The sequence below is a fragment of the Delphinus delphis genome, chromosome 1 (assembly GCF_949987515.2).
Source record: "Delphinus delphis chromosome 1, mDelDel1.2, whole genome shotgun sequence".
NCBI lineage: Eukaryota > Metazoa > Chordata > Mammalia > Artiodactyla > Delphinidae > Delphinus > Delphinus delphis.
In genome coordinates this window covers 20283575-20301414 of record NC_082683.1, presented here as the reverse complement: position 1 = coordinate 20301414, position 17840 = coordinate 20283575, and the positions used below count along the sequence as shown (strand labels likewise).

The window sequence follows — 17840 nt, the reverse complement described above, 5'->3', positions numbered from 1 at the left end:
GCTGGACACTCCCTGCTCAGAAAGGCTCCAGTTTCTAAGAAAAGGTCAGTTGTCTTTCATTATCTGGCAACAGAAGCTAAACAGGAGCTAAGATGTCCTCACCAACCAGGAAAGGAGAATGTGTCCTGCTTCCTTTCTTCCCATTCTTAAGCAGCACAAGGACTTTTTTTTTTTAAACCCAAAAGTGTTATAGTGGAAAGAACCTGGGATTCAAAGATAGTTTTTGAACCCTAGAACTCTGCCACTCACCAGCTCTGTGACCCTGGACAGATTACTTATTCTAAGAAACTGGTAAATTTCTACATTTACCTCATCAGAGTGCTATAAGGATTAAATAAGATTCTGTATGTTAAAGTACCTAGCCTAGTGACTGGTACATAAATACATACACACACAGTCAGTGTTGGTGTCCTAACTCTGGGTTTCCCTTTATAACCCTCTGCTTTGGAGAAACTATCTGGTGTTTAATTAGACCACCAACAGATTTGATGACATTCACAAGACTTCATTTCCTATCTACAAACATCTTTCCTCCTTTTTACAAATGCTTTCTTTGGAGTCAAAACTTATAGGACAAAACCTATACAGTTCTATGATCAGCACAGAAACTGCAAAATCCAAGGGAAGAAGGATCTCTACCTGCATTTGTTCCATCTGTAAACGGATCAAATCCAGCTGCTGCTGACAAGTGCTGAGCTCACAAGATCGCTCACGGGGATGCCAAGGGTCAGGATTCAGTTGCCACACCTGAGAAGGTAGAGGCTTGGAGAGCCCAGGAGCAGGCTGGAGTCCCAAAGGAAGAACCCCGCTGCCACTAGGGTGTGGTCCATTCCGCTCACATACCGCCCCACTGCCTGGTGCCTTCTTGGTCTCAGGCAACACTCTGTATAACTCCTTGTTTGTGTCGGTTCTTGGGTTGTGGAAGGAGGCTCGGTAGTGGGGATCTGAATAAAGCGTCTCCATCACTGCCGACTGATTGAGAGTAGACTCCATATTGGGAATATCAAACTTCCTTGCCTCTTCTTCTCTTTCATGGCCCACTGCTGGAAACCAGGACTGCTCAACTCCATTCTCTCCAGGAGCACCACAAAGATACATGAAATCTCTAGATAGGCCTGGAGAACGTTTCATTGCACCGAGGTCTCCATTTCTTGTCATCCCCACACTTTCAGTCAACCCTGACAAAGGAAGTTTGGAAGAAGAGGGTCCGGCAGGAGAATTTGGCTTGGCAGGAGAGGTCCCCAAAGTAGAAGGCATCACATGGGCTGTTGGAATGGTTACGTGGCTTTTGATGGGCTGGAAAGAAGGACTGCTACTCGAGCTGCAAAAATCTGCGGAGAGAACAGTCTTCCGTAAGTCAAAATAGAGGCAGCAAGCTTTCTTGACTTTGGCTGCTATGCCAGACATTCTCTGCTTGTCCTAAGACCACGCAGAAAGGGCACTGTCATCACAAGTATCAGGCAAAAAACACAGCAGCCTAAACAGGAGATGTGTGTTCTAGGACCTCAAATGCCATTCACAAGGCAAACCAACAAAAGGCAACACTGGCTTCACTTTTAACTTATACTCTGTCCTTTGTATTTGAATAAAAAATCCTGCCAGTCAACAAAGCTGAAAATGGAACTTAAAAAAAAAATCACTTACTTAAGGGAAATGGATTAGATCCTACTCTTCTAAGAGCTGGGTAACTCTAAGCTATAATCCAATCTAATAAAAATGTCTTTTCCAAGGGCTGCCAGAATCCTCTGTGATCTCCAAAAGCTCCCCTGTGAAGGTGAGCAATGAATCTAAACTATCCGAAAAATAAGGCGAACTGGATAGTGCTGCTTTGTATCTAGGGCAGGGAGCACAGCATCTGAATCAGGATCCTGTTCTCTCTCCCACACACCAGACCTGACTGCCGGGATATGTGAAGTTATTCTTAGTAACTCTCAGGTTTCATTCTAGCACAGTGAGCACTCTCAAGTGGTAAACAGTGAAATCCTCTTTTTTATATTTTGCTTTTTATTTACCCACTTGTTTGTATACAACTGTGATTTTTCACTTTCCTTCAGACTGGACTTATGTTTCCTTTAGCTCCTGCCTAGTCTTGGGAGACAACTCGCTGATTGGCCCTGCTGTAGAAGGTTCATATTTCTACATATTTCCAACTTTCAAGTGCTACTCTGAAGAGGACTACAAGGTCACAGAATTAACACAGGACAGTGGGCTGCAAGTGAAGAACAATACAGGAATATGAGGAAACACACACGTTACCTTCAGCAGGCAGAAAACTGAGTGAGGGGGACAAGGAATATAAACGTCTTCCTTTTTCAACTATGTCTAGTATTCTTTTCCAAACTAAGCATGTCTACCACGGAGAAGAGTAGACGTCCGATTTGTTTCTTTTCATTTTCCATCAACCAACACAGAACACACTCAGCTAATGAGGACAGACACTAACCTTTTCCAGAATTATATGAGTATAGATCAGCTATCATCTTCTCATATGGGTTTGTAAGCAGCTCTTTAAAAACACAGGCAAGAGCTTCCCTGGTGGCGCAGTGGCTGAGAGTCCGCCTGCCGATGCAGGGGACACGGGTTCGTGCCCCGGTCCAGGAGGATCCCACATGCCGTGGAGCGGGTGGGCCCGTGAGCCATGGCCGCTGAGCCTGTGCGTCCGGAGCCTGTGCTCCGCGACGGGAGAGGCCCGCATACCGCAAAAAAAAAAAAAAACACAGGCAAGCCAAATTATCCCTTATAATATATGCATAGTCTCTAATTTCCTCTACTCAGATGATCGTGCGATATATAAAATGCCATACTAAGAACAAACAAGAAACAAAACCACCAGTAATTTTTGATGACATGCATCAGTTTCTCAGGACCAAGAAAGGACATTTCAGAGTCAAAGGACACAGTTTTTGATGTCCCAAAACTTAAATACAGAACTAGTCAACAGGGTTAAGGTAGACTGGTGGTGATGAAGACTTCTAAGACTAGTAAGGTCTCTATTTGAAATCTTCCATAATGGCACCATAATATCCACTCTCACCAAGTGTCCCCACTCCCAAAATATAATTATGGAACAGAGGACAGTAAGACTGTGGTTGTGAGGGCTGCTACTATGCTGAACTCAGCAACACCTCCTTCCATTCTCCATCCACAGCCCCACTCTCTCTAAAGACTCACCAAATTGTTTTGAGTCCATAATGCCTAGCAGTAACGGCAAAAACAAAGCCAAGAAGAAAGGTACCAGCTGCCCAAGAGAATATGGTTTTTCTAATTTTCTGGTGAGTGTGGTCCACCTACGGATGATGAAGTGAGGTCTTTGGCAGCATTTGTCACTTATCTACTGGGTTTATCTATTTATATTAAGGAAACTGTAATCCTCAGAAAGTGCTATAAAATGTCAAGTTACATCACACTTGCTAAGTCTGGTTTGTGTTTTAGAGCATTCTGAAACGAAATAGCAACACATTTTCAAAAGGGTCACTATTACAATTTTCAAAGGCTTTCCAAATTTAGTGTATGGGATACGTGATTTTTATGAGAAGTTTACAATTCCCCAAATCACTGGGTTTTTGCCACTTCAAGGATATATTTCTAAATCTCTCCTTTCCTCAAACACACTCCCTGCCCCTCAACCCCCATCCCCGCCTAAAGCAATTTGTTCCTTCTAGCAACCTCCCTTTCTTGGTAAGGGTAGACTTAGCTATTGCTAAATTTTGATCACTTCTGCCTACATCACTTACTGGTTTATGAAGTATGGTAGTCTGAATTAAGCCAGTGACAATTTCAGTCTTTATCAAAAAACTGAAAGCCTTCTGAGCTCTCCAGTACCCACCTCTATCCTGTCCCTTGAGAATCTTCAAGGTAAAACACCTTAGAGAAGGGTAGAATCAAAAGCCTAAATGGGTAATTCCCTGGTGGTCCAGTGGCTAGGACTTTGCACTTTCACTACCATGGACTGGGTTCAATTCCTGGTCAGGGAACTAAGATCCCACAAGCTGCACAGTGAAGCCAGAAAAAAAAAAACCCTAAATGTCCATTGACAAATGAATGGATAAAGAAGATGTGGTACATATACACAATGGATTATTACCCATAAAAAGAATGCAATAATGCCATTTGCAGCAACATGGATGGACCTAGAGATTATAGTACTAAGCGAAGTAAGTCAGACAGAGAAAGACAAATATCATGTGATATCACTTATATGTGGAATCTAAAAAAATGTTACAAGTGAACTTATTTACGAAACAGAAAACAGACTCACAGACTTAGAAAACAAACTTATGGTTACCAAAAGGGAAAGGTGTGATGGGGAAGGGATAAATTAGGAGTTTGGCATTAACATATACACACTACTATAGATAATTAATGGGCTTCCCTGGTGACGCAGTGGTTGAGAGTCCGCCTGCCGATGCAGGGGACACGGGTTCGTGTCCCGGCCCGGGAGGATCCCACATGCCGCGGAGCAGCTGGGCCCGTGAGCCATGGCCGCTGAACCTGCGCGTCCAGAGCCTGTGCTCCGCAGCGCGAGAGGCCACAGCAGTGAGAGGCCCGCGTACCGTAAAAAAAAAAAAAAGAATGTACTATGCAATTAATATATATATTTCCCCAAAGGAATAAAAAGCATACATCGAGTCACACACAATCTGTGTAACAATTTGACTGAATGAGATATAGCCAGTCAATTCAATGGGGGGGAAAAATCTAGACCATTGTTTGATGTTTGTAAGTCCTATTATTTAGTCAGAATGAAAAAGGTCCCATGACTGCACATGTAGACAAAACCTTAACAAGTCACAACTACCTTGACAGTTAACACTTTTGATTACACAAGTGATGGAAAGAACAATACAGGTGGGAGATCTGAATCTGATAACTAGCTGTGTGACATCAGGCAAATTACTTAACCCCTCAGGGAATTTTTGCTACTCACCTGCAAAAAACTGGATTAAGTGATTTTAAAGTTCTGTCTACCTTAAAGTCTATGATTCCATTAACTCAATATTTATTGACACTGGGCCCATATACACACAGCTGTCAAACTATTAAAATTAAATCCCAGGGACTTCCCTGGTAGTCCAGTGGTTAAGACTCCCCACTTCCACGGCAGGGGGCGTGGGTTCCATCCCTGGTCAGGGAACTAAGATCCCGCATGCCACGTGGTGTGGCAAAAAAAAAAAAAAAAAAAAAAATTAAATGCCAGGTGTCCAGGAGTCAGTACTAGTAGTAGATGTAGTTGATGTGTTTGTTTTTCTCCTTTTCATTCTTCTTTTATTTTTTCCAAACATTTCTTTTTTTTTAAATGCTTTACTGAGATACAGTTCACATACTGTACAACTTTCACCCACTTGAAACATACAATTCAATGGTTTTTAGTACATTCACAGAATTATGTACCCATCACTACAATCAATTTTAGAACATTTTCATCACCCCCCAAAGAAATGTTTTTACCCTTTAGCAGTCATGCTGCATTTACTCTAACTTCCCTAGCCTTAGGCAACCACTAAATCTATTTTCTACCTCCCTACAGATTGGCCTATTATGGATATTTCACACAATATGTGGTCTTTCGCGCCTGGCTTTTTTACTTAGCATAGATGTTTTTAAAGTTAATCCAGTTTGTGGGGGGTATTGGTACTTCATTTCTTTTTACGGCTGAATAATATTCTACCATATGGATATACCACATTTTACTCATCTGTTTGTCAACTGATAGACATGGGGTTGTTTCCAATTTTTGGCTATGAAGAATAACACTGCTACGAACATTTGTGTACAAGTTTTTGTGTGGATGTATGCTTTCATCAATTCTCTTGTGTATATATACCTAGATTTGCTGAGTCATAAGGCAACTCTATGTTTAACCTTTTAAGGAACTGCCAAACTGCTTTCCAAAGCAGCTACAACATTTTACATTCTCACCAGCAATGTACAAAGGTTCCAGTTTCTCTACATTCTCACCAACGATTGTTATTATCTTTTTGATTATAGCCATCCTAGTGGGTGTGACATCTTATCAGATGCACCAAGTACCAAGGTAATTAGTTTTGTGACTTTAATCAGCTCATTTAATCATTTTGAAATTCAGCTCTCTCATTTGTAGATTGGAAATAAAATGTTTCATAGAGTTCTTAAAGGTATTAATGAAAAAATGTAGAAAAAAATTTAGCACAGTATGCATCATAAAGTATTTGATAAACAGTAATTAATTATTATCATTAGGTTTTCTGCCCTCCTAGGAACCCACCATCTAAATGAAGAAACAAAATACTCTTGTAAAGTACAGTCTGACAGTTAATACGTAAGTGCAAAAACAAGTGACAGAAAAAAATAAAGATATAAAATTGCAAAAAGGAAGATCAGTAATGGGAGGAAGAAATTGGAAAAGCTTTTTCATACGTGTAATTAAATCATAAGATAAAATAAGCATAGCTGGGAGGGGCAAGAGGAGATGAGAACAGCATAAAGGGGCCCAGATTAAAGAAGGAAAGAGCTCAAGTAACAACAACAAAAAAAGGTTCTGCACGTAGCACGTAGCATAGTTAAGACAACATACCTGGTGACAGTAAGAAATATGTTTGAATGGGATAGGGCCATATCACAGAATTGGGGACTCTGACCTTTATCCTCCAAGTAAAAGAAACAACTAAGGATTTGCAGGAAAGGGAAACTATGAAATCAGGCTTTTAGAAAGATTAATCTGGTAGGAGAGGGAAAGACCTGATGCCAAGAAACCTATTAGAAAGTTGTTTCAGACAGGACAAACAGTAGAAGTTGAGAGGAAGGGACCGGCTGTGAGGAGCATAGGATAAGAAGAATCAAGAAGACTCCTTGACTGAATGGATTGGCTTATGAATACTCTGGAAATGACAATGTACGTGGAATACAATTTGAAATTGACAACACATTTTGGTAATCAAATCATTAATCCAAACTTACCCTCCGCAATGTCTGAGCATGATGTGCCAATGGCTGTGTCCCCACTGTCGGCTATACTTGAACAGCGGCTGAAGCGGCTTCGAAAGGCCTCCGAGATAACTGGGGTCTGCCATTCAGTCCCCAGGGAACCACCCCTCTGAATCACATTGGAACCTGAAACAAGTGGCATTTCCCACCTTTAGTGTGAACCTGCTCAGGTAACCCCACAAGACTTTTTAAAAAATCGCTTAAACCTATTAGAGAATAGTGGCACCCCACACCTTTCTTTCTCCTGTGCCTATTTCAGCTACTCTGAATTAGTTAATTTTAGGGAGTTTTTTTTTTTTAATAAATTTATTTATTTATTTATTTATTTATGGCTGCATTGAGTCTTCGTTGCTGCGCACAGGCTTTTCTCTAGTTGCGGCGAGCAGGGACTACTCTTCACTGCAGTGCATGGGCTTCTCATTGCAGTGGCTTCTATTGTTGCAGAGCACAGGCTCTAGGTGCACGGGCTTCCGTAGTTGTGGCAGGCAGGCTCAGTGGTTGTGGCTTGCGGCCTCTAGAGCGCAGGCTCAGTAGTTGTGGCGCACAGCCTTAATTGCTCTGCGGCATGTGAGATCTTCCTGGACCAAGGCTCGAACCCGTGTCCCCTGCATTGGCAGGCAGATTCTTAACTACTGTGCCACCAGGGAAGCCCAGTTAATTTTAAATGGAAATAGCATAAGAGGTGAGAATGTTCAAAGACAGAAATAAAAACTACCAAGAATCCAGGGGTACTGGGACAGTAATAGTTAATAGCAGCTCCATTCTTTGCAATCTAGAAGCCACAGCACTTTACAAACATGATCTCATCTACCTACTCACTGAAAAGTATTATAACCCCTGTTTTGCAGAGGACAGAGCTGAGATTTGAACCCAGGCTGTTCTGATTCCAATAACCACATTCTTTCCTACAGGATTTCCTACAGGTGCTTTTGGCATTCTGGGCCTGACAATTCTTCAATGTATAGTCTACATATTACAGGATGGTTAAGCATTCCTAGTCCCTCCCCGTCAACTAAATGCCAGCAGCAGCCCTCACTCCATCCCACCATCACTATAAAACCTGAAAACATCCCATATGTTCCCAAATGCTCTGCAAGGTAACAGGCAATCCAGTCCCCTGCTGAAAACCACTGCTTTGACTGCATCAGGGTACCCTTGTGGTTAAGGTAAATCCAGATCAAGATGAGTCTTATAAGTTAATCTGAAGAGTTTGTGGGGCGGGGGCAATGCAAAGAAACTACTAAAGTTTCTGAGCAGGTAAGATGAAACAAGACTGATGAGATTTATTTGACTTTATCAGCTTGCTGTTTGAGGGTTGGTAGATACGAAGTGTTCAATAAATACTTGATTTACTAATATACTAGCAAAGAATTAAATTCAAATTATTTTTTAAAAACCACTGTAATTTTTCTAAACTTTATCTGATGATCCATGTAAACAAACAGGTAATGGTAGCTACTTATCCATTTAAAGCATCAGAGTTTGAGCTGAAATCAGAAAATGTGGTTCTACAGACTCTATGATTTAGCGGGAAGCAAATGATATTTGAATTTAGTGCTTCTCTCGTCTTTTTTTTTTTTTTTTGTGGTACGCGAGCCTCTCACTGTTGTGGCCTCTCCCATTGCGGAGCACAGGCTCCGGATGCGCAGGCTCAGCGGCCACGGCTCACGGGCCCAGCCACTCCGCGGCATGTGGGATCTTCCCAGACCGAGGCAAGAACCCGCGTCCCCTGTATCGGCAGGCGGACTCTCAACCACTGCACCACCAGGGAAGCCCTTCTCCCATCTTTTGAACCTACTTTCTTCTACAGTTGCTCCTTTTTTTTGCTACCCTTACTTCTGCTTTCTACTGAAGACCTCACTTTCCCCAAGAACTCCTTTTATTCTTTGGGTCTCAGTGGACTGCCTGATTTGAAAGAATCTATATACACACAGTAATTGGTAACAATTTCTTTTTTTTATTAAATTTTTTGGCTGTGCCGTGTGACATGTGGGATCACAGTTTCCCCACCAGGGATCGAACCCGCATCCCCAGCAATGGAAACCCGGAGTCTTAACAGGTGGACTGCCACAGAAGTCCCTGTAACAATCTTTAATAGAAAACACAGCCAAAAATCAGAGCATCTGATCAGCATAAGATTAGCCAGTGTTACTATACTAAATTAACATAATTCTAGCGAGAAGCAAAGAAATTTGACCTCCTGGTGAGTCTATATGGCATTATCTCTCTAGTCAGTGTACAATTTGTCAGGTCTTTTGAAATAGTGAAAATCAATGGAGGGTCTCGACTACCATGTTCCTGGCCTCCTACTGGAAATCACTCCCTGTTACTACTACTAATCTTCTTCACCACTACCACTTCTCTGTTCACCCACTCCATACATCAATTCTAAAAGTGATGTTTGCTAAAATAATGTTTTGGTGTAGTTATAGAGACTATGATTATTTCAAAATTCAAGTCTGAAAGCTGGTATCACGTCCTATCAGCAGCATCCTTATCAAATATTAAGACCATTATCAATCAAATGAGAGACTACTGGGCTTCCCTGGTGGTGCAGTGGTTGAGAGTCCGCCTGCCGATGCAGAGGACACGGGTTCGTGCCTGGTCCGGGAAGATCCCACATGCCGTGGAGCGGCTCGGCCCCTGAGCCATGGCCGCTGAGCCTGCGCGTCCGGAGCCTGTGCTCCGCAATGGGAGAGTCCACAACAGTCAGAGGCCCGCGTACCGCAAAAGAGAAAAAAAAAAAAAAAGTAGGAAATGAGAGACTACTGAAAACAAAGCCATCAGAAAAGCAGTAAGCTTTGTTAGGAATTTCTACATTCCAAGAAGGTGCACTATACACATAAGTGTCATAAGAAATTGCATAATTCAATCCTAAGACAGTGCGTGGCACATACCAATGTTCAATAAATATTTGCTGAATGAACCTTGAATTGATTCAACAAATGCTTTTACAAGTGCTTATTGTATGCAAGGCAGTATGCCTAGGAGAACATATCTACCAAATGTCTGCTATAAGGCACTGTGGGATTTTTCAAGTTAAAGAAAACATACCATTAGTTCCATCAAATGTACTCTTTCTTCATAAATCCCCCCAAATTCAAAAGTTATTTTTCTAAAATGCTACTTCCTATTTGAATATACCATATCTACTTAATATTGTCTATTGAGTATATGTATATATTTACATGTTTTAATATATATATTAAATACATACACAAACTTTTAACATATCAACTTAGGATATCTACTGAGCTTTCAAAACCCTGTAAATCCATTCTAGAGATAAATTCCTGAGTCTCTAGTGACAACACAAGTGAGACTGTTGGCATCCAAGAAGAATTCCAATCTTTGTGGGCTAACAGATGACTGACCCACCCACAGGACTACAAAGACAACACAGAACACAGTAATTTATGCTGTGTTTTTCTGATTTCAAATGGAACTATCTTCCAAAGTCACTTTGTTCCAATCCTTTATGTGTCCTCCTCTCCCAGTCAATCACGTGGTCTTGTTGGAAGCTACACAGGACCAGAGATAAATAGTTGTTCTCTCAGAGAGACCTATTTTTCTATTCAATGTAGCCCCATGTCATTTTTGTTCTTTAAGCGCCAGCCTTTCAGTGAATGCTTGTTTGTTCAGTATTTCCTTTTAAGGAAATTTCTGTTATAAAATAATAGAGCAAAGGTCATAATTTAACCCAGAAAACTCTGACTACTCACCTGGTGATGTGGCATGAGAGAACCGCTCACTTGGGTATTTCTCCTGCATGGCCATCAACAGTTATTTGAGCCAGCTGTAGAATGAAGGAACCAGTCAGATCTCGCCACTATCTTTTAATTCCCTGTAACTTGTTCTCATTCAGCTGAAACTGTCAAAAACACACAGAATATTCAAGTATTCTTCCACATGTTTTACTCCTGAGGATGTTTTTTTAAGGCAAAGCAACTCCCAATATTCCACTCTACTTCTCCTGAAGCAAGAAGAAAAAACCTAGAACCAAATAGAGATTCCCAATACTGATCCTATTAGGTCTAGAGCCCATCCAATCGTTGCAAAAATTTAAAATAATGTTACTTTTAATTAACAAACATTGCCATGGATCTACTTACCCATGGGAACAGGATGGAAGAGTGAGGTGGGAAAAAAACTAAATAACCAAACCAACAGTGAAGTATTATAACTTCAATTATGATTAACGTAAAATGAATTCCCCGATTCCTTCCAGTATTGAAAGTTAGTCATATGATGTACAAAGATAGATTTTTTGGTCATAAGCAGAACCTCAATACTCAGCTGGGAACATGAGGTTTTCTTCCCATTACCTCATTCCTTAAAACATTTATATTTATTCTAATGGTAGGTTCTGAGAATTCAGCATAAGTCTGATTACTATCTATGTAAACAAAAGTTTTAATTAACTGTAACTAATAATAGCAAATAATAATAATATCTTGTAAATGCACAGTAACTGAGAGGCAGTACAGAGTAAGAGAAGTGGTTCAGAGTATTGACTTTTTTTTAATTATAAATTTATTTATTTATTTATTGGCTGCTTTGGGTCTTCATTGCCGTGCGCGGGCTTTCTCTAGTTGTGGCGAGCAGGGGCTACTCTTTGTTGCAGTGTGTAGTCTTCTCATTGTGGTGGCTTCTCTTTGTTGTGGAGCACAGGCTGTAGGCATGCAGGCTGCAGTAGCTGTGGCATGCGGTCTCAGAAGTTGTGGCTCGCGGGCTGTAGAGCACAGGCTCAGTAGTTGTGGCACAAGGGCTTAGTTCCTCCGCAGCATGTGGGATCTTCCCGGACCAGGGCTTGAGCCCGTGTCCCCTGCGTTGGCAGGAGGATTCTTAACCACTGTGCCACCAGGGAAGTCCCCAGAGTATCGATTCTTGATCAGACAGTTCGGGTTTGAAGCCCAACACGAGCAACGTATTAGCTGTGTAACCTTGGGCAAATTTCTTAATATCTTTGTGCCTCAGTTCCTTCATATAAAAATGAGGATAGGGGCTTCCCTGGTGGCACACTGGTTGAGAATCTGCCTGCCAATGCAGGGGACACAGGTTTGAGCCCTGGTCTGGGAAGATCCCACATGCCGCGGAGCAACTGGGCCCGTGAGCCACAACTACTGAGCCTGCGCGTCTGGAGCCTGTGCTCTGCAACAAGAGAGGCCGCAGCAAGTGAGAGGCCCGCGCACCGCGATGAAGAGTGGCCCCTGCTCGCCGCGACTAGAGAAAGCCCTTGCACAGAAACGAAGACCCAACACAGTCAAATAAATAAATTAAATTTAAAAAAAAAAAAAAATGAGGATAAAGCCAGGACCTAATTCATTCTAATTCATTTATAATTAACTTACAATGGTGCCTGACACATATTAAGTGCTTAATTAATGTTTTTGTTATACTTGGCATATTAACAGTTTATGTTAATAAAAAGTGACACAGTACAGTCCTCAGAAGATAAAGTACGAATTTAGAAACTCTGAATTTATAAGAGACCCAGAAGAGTTTGGGATAAACCCTGTCAACAGAACACAATTCTGAGAGGTGAAATTTAACTTTGGAGAGGTGGGGGGGGGGGGGTGGCGGAAAAAAAAAGCTATATGGTACTATTTCTCTGATGTGCTTTACTGACCTCTATAGTCTCCTCTTAGTAACAACAACACAAACCCTCACTAATTCACTGTATCTACAACAGAAATTGTACCATCCCCTGAAATCCCAGGTCTCTACATACTGGGTAAGAGAAACTTTGTTCAGTTAAAAAAAGATTCCAGGGGCTTCCCTGGTGGCACAGTGGTTGAGAGTCCGCCTGCCGATGTAGGGGACACGGGTTCGTGCCCCGGTCCGGAAAGATCCCACATGCCGCGGAGGGGCTAGGCCCGTGAGCTATGGCCGCTGAGCCTGCGCATCCAGAGCCTGTGCTCTGCAACAGGAGAGGCCACAACAGTGAGAGGCCCACGTACCGCAAAAAAAAAAAAAAAAAAAAAAAAAAGATTCCATTTATGGGTAGTATTATTCAGTGTTTTATTCGTGACACAGAAGGATGCCCTACCTGCTAGTCATACCGAATCATCAATATCAAAATGCTTTTTTTAATCCCTTTCTGTTTTTTCTAAAGGGTTTTTTCCTCCAGATGTGATTAAATTAAGGATCTTTTATTTTATTTTGGCCTGGCTGCACCGTGCAGCATGTGGGATCTTAGTTCCCCCACCAGGGATCGAACCCATGCCCCCTGCATTGGGAGCGCAGAGTCTTAACCACTGGACTACCAGGGAAGTCCCCCTTTCTTTAAAATATAACAAAATGGTAGGCGCGTTGGATTCTGAGACCTTTCCAAGTTCAGAGGGGTTGAAAATGGGATGACAAAAGAACTCTCAGTTAAAGATGGAGTTATCCTATGACTCTAGTTCCACTCCTGGGTATATATTCAAGAGAAATAAAAACATATGTCAACACAAAATCTTGTACATGAATCTTCATAGTAGCATTATTTATAATAGCCAAAAAATAGAAAGAACTCAAATGTCCATTAGCTGATAGATAAATAAAATGTGGTACATCCACACAATGGAATATTATTAGGCAACAAAAAGGAACGAAGTACTTAGGCAACAAAAAGGAATGAAGCACTGATACCTGCTACTGAAAACATTATAGTAAGTGAAGGAGGACAAACACCAAAGGCTACACGTTGTATAATTCCATTTATATGAAATGTCCAGAATTGGCATATTCATAGTGACAGCAGATTAGTGGTTCTCAGGGACTAAGAGGAGGGCAGGGAGAGGGGGAAATGGGAGCAATTGCTAATGGTATGGGGTTTCTTACTAGGGTGATCAAAATGTTCTGAGATTAGATAGTGATGATGGCTTGTGAATATACTAAAACCTCTGAATTGGGCATACATAAAATTGAATTTTATGGTATGTGAATTATACCTTAATTAAAAAAAAAAGAACTCCAAGGAGTAAAACAGTACAGAATAAATAATTTTAAACTTCTTCCTCCTTAAGTTCAGAAGTAGATGGCCTACTGGTGGAAATTTTTAGGACCATTTGAAGGAGACAGACTTCTGGAGATAAAAGTGAGAGAAATGAATGTATAAGAAGTAACACAGGGACTTCCCTGGAGGTCCAGTGGTTAACAATCCGCCTTCCAATGCAGGGGATGCAGGTTTGATCCCTGGGTGGGGGAACTAAGATTCCACATGCCGCGGGGCAACTAAGCCCACGTGCCACAACTAGAGAGCCCAAGTCACAACAAAATACCCCACAGGCCACAACGAAGATCCTGCATGCCCCAACTAATACCCGATGCAGCCACATAAATAAATTAATTTAAAATAAATAAATAAATAGCAGTAACACAAATAACCAATTATACAGCCAAGAAAGGTAAGAATAATGGAGGCAGACAGAAGAAAAGCACCCAACATTTGATAGTTTCCATTTTCAAAGCTGTTTAAACTACAGAACTATGCATTCAACGAATTTAACATGTATTAAGTCCAAGCATACATCTTTTTATTGAACTTCACTTTACTGAGCTTCACAGATTGCATTTTTTACAAACTGAAGATGTGCAGCAACCCTGTGTTAAGCAAGTCTATGGGTGCCATTTTTTCCTACAGCATTTGGTCGCTTCGTCTCTGTGTCACGTTTTGGTAATTCTCGCAGTATTCCAAGCTTTTTCAACATTATTACATCTGTCATGGTGATCTGTGCTCTTTGATGTTACTACTGTAACTGCAGATGTGGTGGAAATAGCAAGAGGACTAAAATTAGAAGTGGAGCCTGAAGATGTGACTGAATGCTGCAATCTCATGATACAACTTTTAACAGATGAGGAGTTGCTTCTTATGGATGAGCAAGGGAAGTGGTTTCTTGAGATGGAACTACTTCCAGTGAAGATGCTGTCAAGACTGTCAAAATGACAACAGAGGATTTAGAATATTAAGTAACTCTGTTGATAAAGCAGCAGCAGGGTTTGAGACGACTGACTCCAATTTTGAAAGAAGTTCCACTGTGGGGAAAATAGTATCAAACAGCATTGCATGTTATAGAAAAATCGTCTGTGAAAAGAAAAGTCAATCAGGGCTTCCCTGGTGGCGCAGTGGTTGGCAGTCCGCCTGCTGATGCAGGGGACATGGGTTCATGCCCTGGTCCGGGAGGATCCCACATGCCGCGGAGCGGCTGGGCCTGTGGGCCATGGCCGCTGGGCCTGCACATCTGGAGCCTGTGCTCCGCAACGGGGGAGGCCACAGCGGTGAGAGGCCCGCGTGCCGCAAAAAAAAAAAAAAAAAAAAGAAAAGTCAATCAATGCAGCACACTTCACTGCTGTCTTGTTTGAAGACATTGCCACAGCCACCCCAGCCTTCAGAGGCCACCACCCCGTTCAGTCAGCAGCCGTCAGCATCGAGGCAGAATCCTCCACTAGCAAACTAGCAAAAAGATTACGAATCACTGAAGGCTCAGATGATGGTTAGCAATTTTTAGCAATAAAGTATTTTTTTAATAAAGTATTTTTTAATTAAGGTACGTCGATTTTTAAAAGACATAATGCTATTGTATACTTAACAAACTACAATATAGTGTAAACATAACTTACATATGCACTGGGAAACCAAAAAAATGTGTGTCTCACTTTATTACAGTGGTCTGGAATCCTATCCACAATATCTCTGAGGTATGCCTGTCCTTACTACCCATCAAGCATTGTGCTAAAGGCTCTCAAGTATCATGTGTTATGCTGAATGCTCATATCAAACCTATGAGGTAGTTACTACTATTACCTCATTTTATGGATGAGAAAATAAAGGATTAGAAAGGTGAAGACTGTACAGTTAGGAAGAGGTTTCAAAGCCAGGACTGTGCTCTAATGCTACAGAAGTCTAGTCAGCATTCTGGCTGTGACAAAAAGAAATAAAGGAAGTTACCAAGGCACCACAAGTTGGAGTTTCTATGCCTCAGACATAGCCAGAGCTGCAAGCCCTAAAGCAGTTAGGAGCAGGGGCAGCTCATGTAATTTCTTCACTCTGCCCCTGGTCACCACCCAGGCTCTATTTCCCAAGCTGCTACCCGAGAATTAGATTTTGGCTGTTATTAGTTCTCCCCTTGAAGAATTATAATCTTAATGGTGTGGAACACACTTGGCAGCTGTTGACAGAACCACATCAGGACAGGAGAGGATTTGAAGGGAAACACAGACAGCTGACACAGACACACTAAGAACCTCACACCATCACACTATTTTCATCACCTCGATCATTCATTAAACCAAACCTAAAGAAAGAGAAGCCAAATCCTTGCCAAGATGCTGCCTTTACAAAGAACAGGTCCTGAACACCACCACATAATAAAACAGACAAGGCCTAAGGGCAAGTAATGAAACATGGTTCTCTTAATCGTCCTTGTATCACTACTCCTCCCTTCCTAGCACACAGTACTCAATTCATCAACCAAAATTTACTGAGTGCCTGTTTGCCTGGCTCTGTGCCATATCGTGGAGGTAGACCGGTGTAAAAGACAAACAGGGCTCCGATCCTCCCGGTTTAATGTGATGAAGTAAGTTCTGAACAGCTTCTATTGCATACATAAGCTCTAACACACTTTCTGTTCATCCAGAGAACCAGCTCCTCCCTGTCTATAGCAGGGTGCCTCATGCTCGGTACTAACGACATTGGAAGTCGGGTAAGTCTTTGATGTGCGGTTGTCCTGTACACTGCAGGCTGTATAGCAGCACCCCTGACTTCTACCCAACAGATCCCAGGAGTAATCCCCGAGTTGTGAGAACCGAAAATGTCTCCAGACACTGTCAAATATCCCGTGGGGGGCAAAATCGCGCCGGCTGAGAAACTCCAGCCTAGCGCCTTCACACGGGCTCTCTGTCCCCCGACCTTCCTCCTCTATCTTTCTCCAAATCTCGGCTCAAACTTCACTTCCTCGGGGAGGGCTCCCCGCCCCCTCAGACTCCGTCGGCGCGTTGGGTTCCGCGTTCCCATACTTCTCCACCCTGCACTACTGAGTGCTGGCCGAGCAACCATCCGCGGGATGTCCACTCCTCTCCCGGGGCTGCGAGCTCCTGAAGGGCAAGAACTTCCCTCCCGCCGTGCCCTGGCGACCAGCACTGGGCCCGTCCATCGCAAAGGTCCCGCAACTGCTGCGGAGTGAGTGACGGGGAGAGAGCGAGGCGATGAGGACGGGAGGCCACTGAGACCCAAGGAGGCGAGCGGGGGGCATTATTTCAGAAAGCCGGGGCGTCAGAGACCCAAGGCGAACGGCTCAGTCGCTCTGCGCATGCTCTTTGCTCTCCCGCGGCCCTCCCCACCACGGCGGACGGTCGAGAGTGTCTGAGGCTCCGCCAACGCTCTCTAGGCAGGGGACAGGGTCTGTCAGTCCGACGGGGGCCCCCGAAGGGAGGAGGACTTACGTGAGCTTGAAAGCGGGCAGCGAAATCCCTCACTCAGGGACACCAACCACTGCGACCACGTCGGCTGCGGACGGCGGTTCAGCGCCTCAGCTCGCCTAACGGCCGTTACACACCCGCCAGGCCGCGCGCCTCAGAGCGCGCACCGCCCTGGTCCCGCCCCTTTCTTCCCTCCTACGACCAATCAGAAGTCGGGCCGCGCGGGTGTCCCGCCCCTGCACGCCGCCCTCGGCGCAGAGAACCGACGGATCTCTCTGCGCATGAGCCCGCCGCCGCTCTCTGCCGTTGCCTCTACCCCTTGGTGGGTCTCGCCTCTGGGCGGAGCCCTGTTCACCTCGGCCTGAAGTGGCCTGCTTGGCCTGCGCAGATCGAGAAGCTGGCAGCCAGCGCAACTCATTCCGGGATCCCTCCTAACCTGCCCACCCTCCTCCCATTCCTCACCATCTATAGTACTC

The 17840-nt window shown here is 43.2% G+C and overlaps 1 protein-coding gene across 1 annotated transcript in view; it reads right to left on the bottom strand.

Moving 5' to 3' along the window:
* The window catches only part of CEP85 (centrosomal protein 85), a 33087-nt gene extending 15583 nt beyond the window's left edge, over nucleotides 1-17504 (bottom strand). The window contains exons 1-4 of the mRNA XM_060016901.1: nucleotides 17389-17504; nucleotides 10686-10759; nucleotides 6937-7089; nucleotides 640-1331 (exon numbers count right to left, since the gene is read on the bottom strand). Coding sequence (XP_059872884.1) covers nucleotides 640-1331; nucleotides 6937-7089; nucleotides 10686-10740 — 900 coding nt within the window. The 5' untranslated portion in view covers nucleotides 10741-10759; nucleotides 17389-17504. The remainder of the gene's footprint in view (nucleotides 1-639; nucleotides 1332-6936; nucleotides 7090-10685; nucleotides 10760-17388) is intronic.
* Nucleotides 17505-17840: the final 336 nt, after the last annotated feature.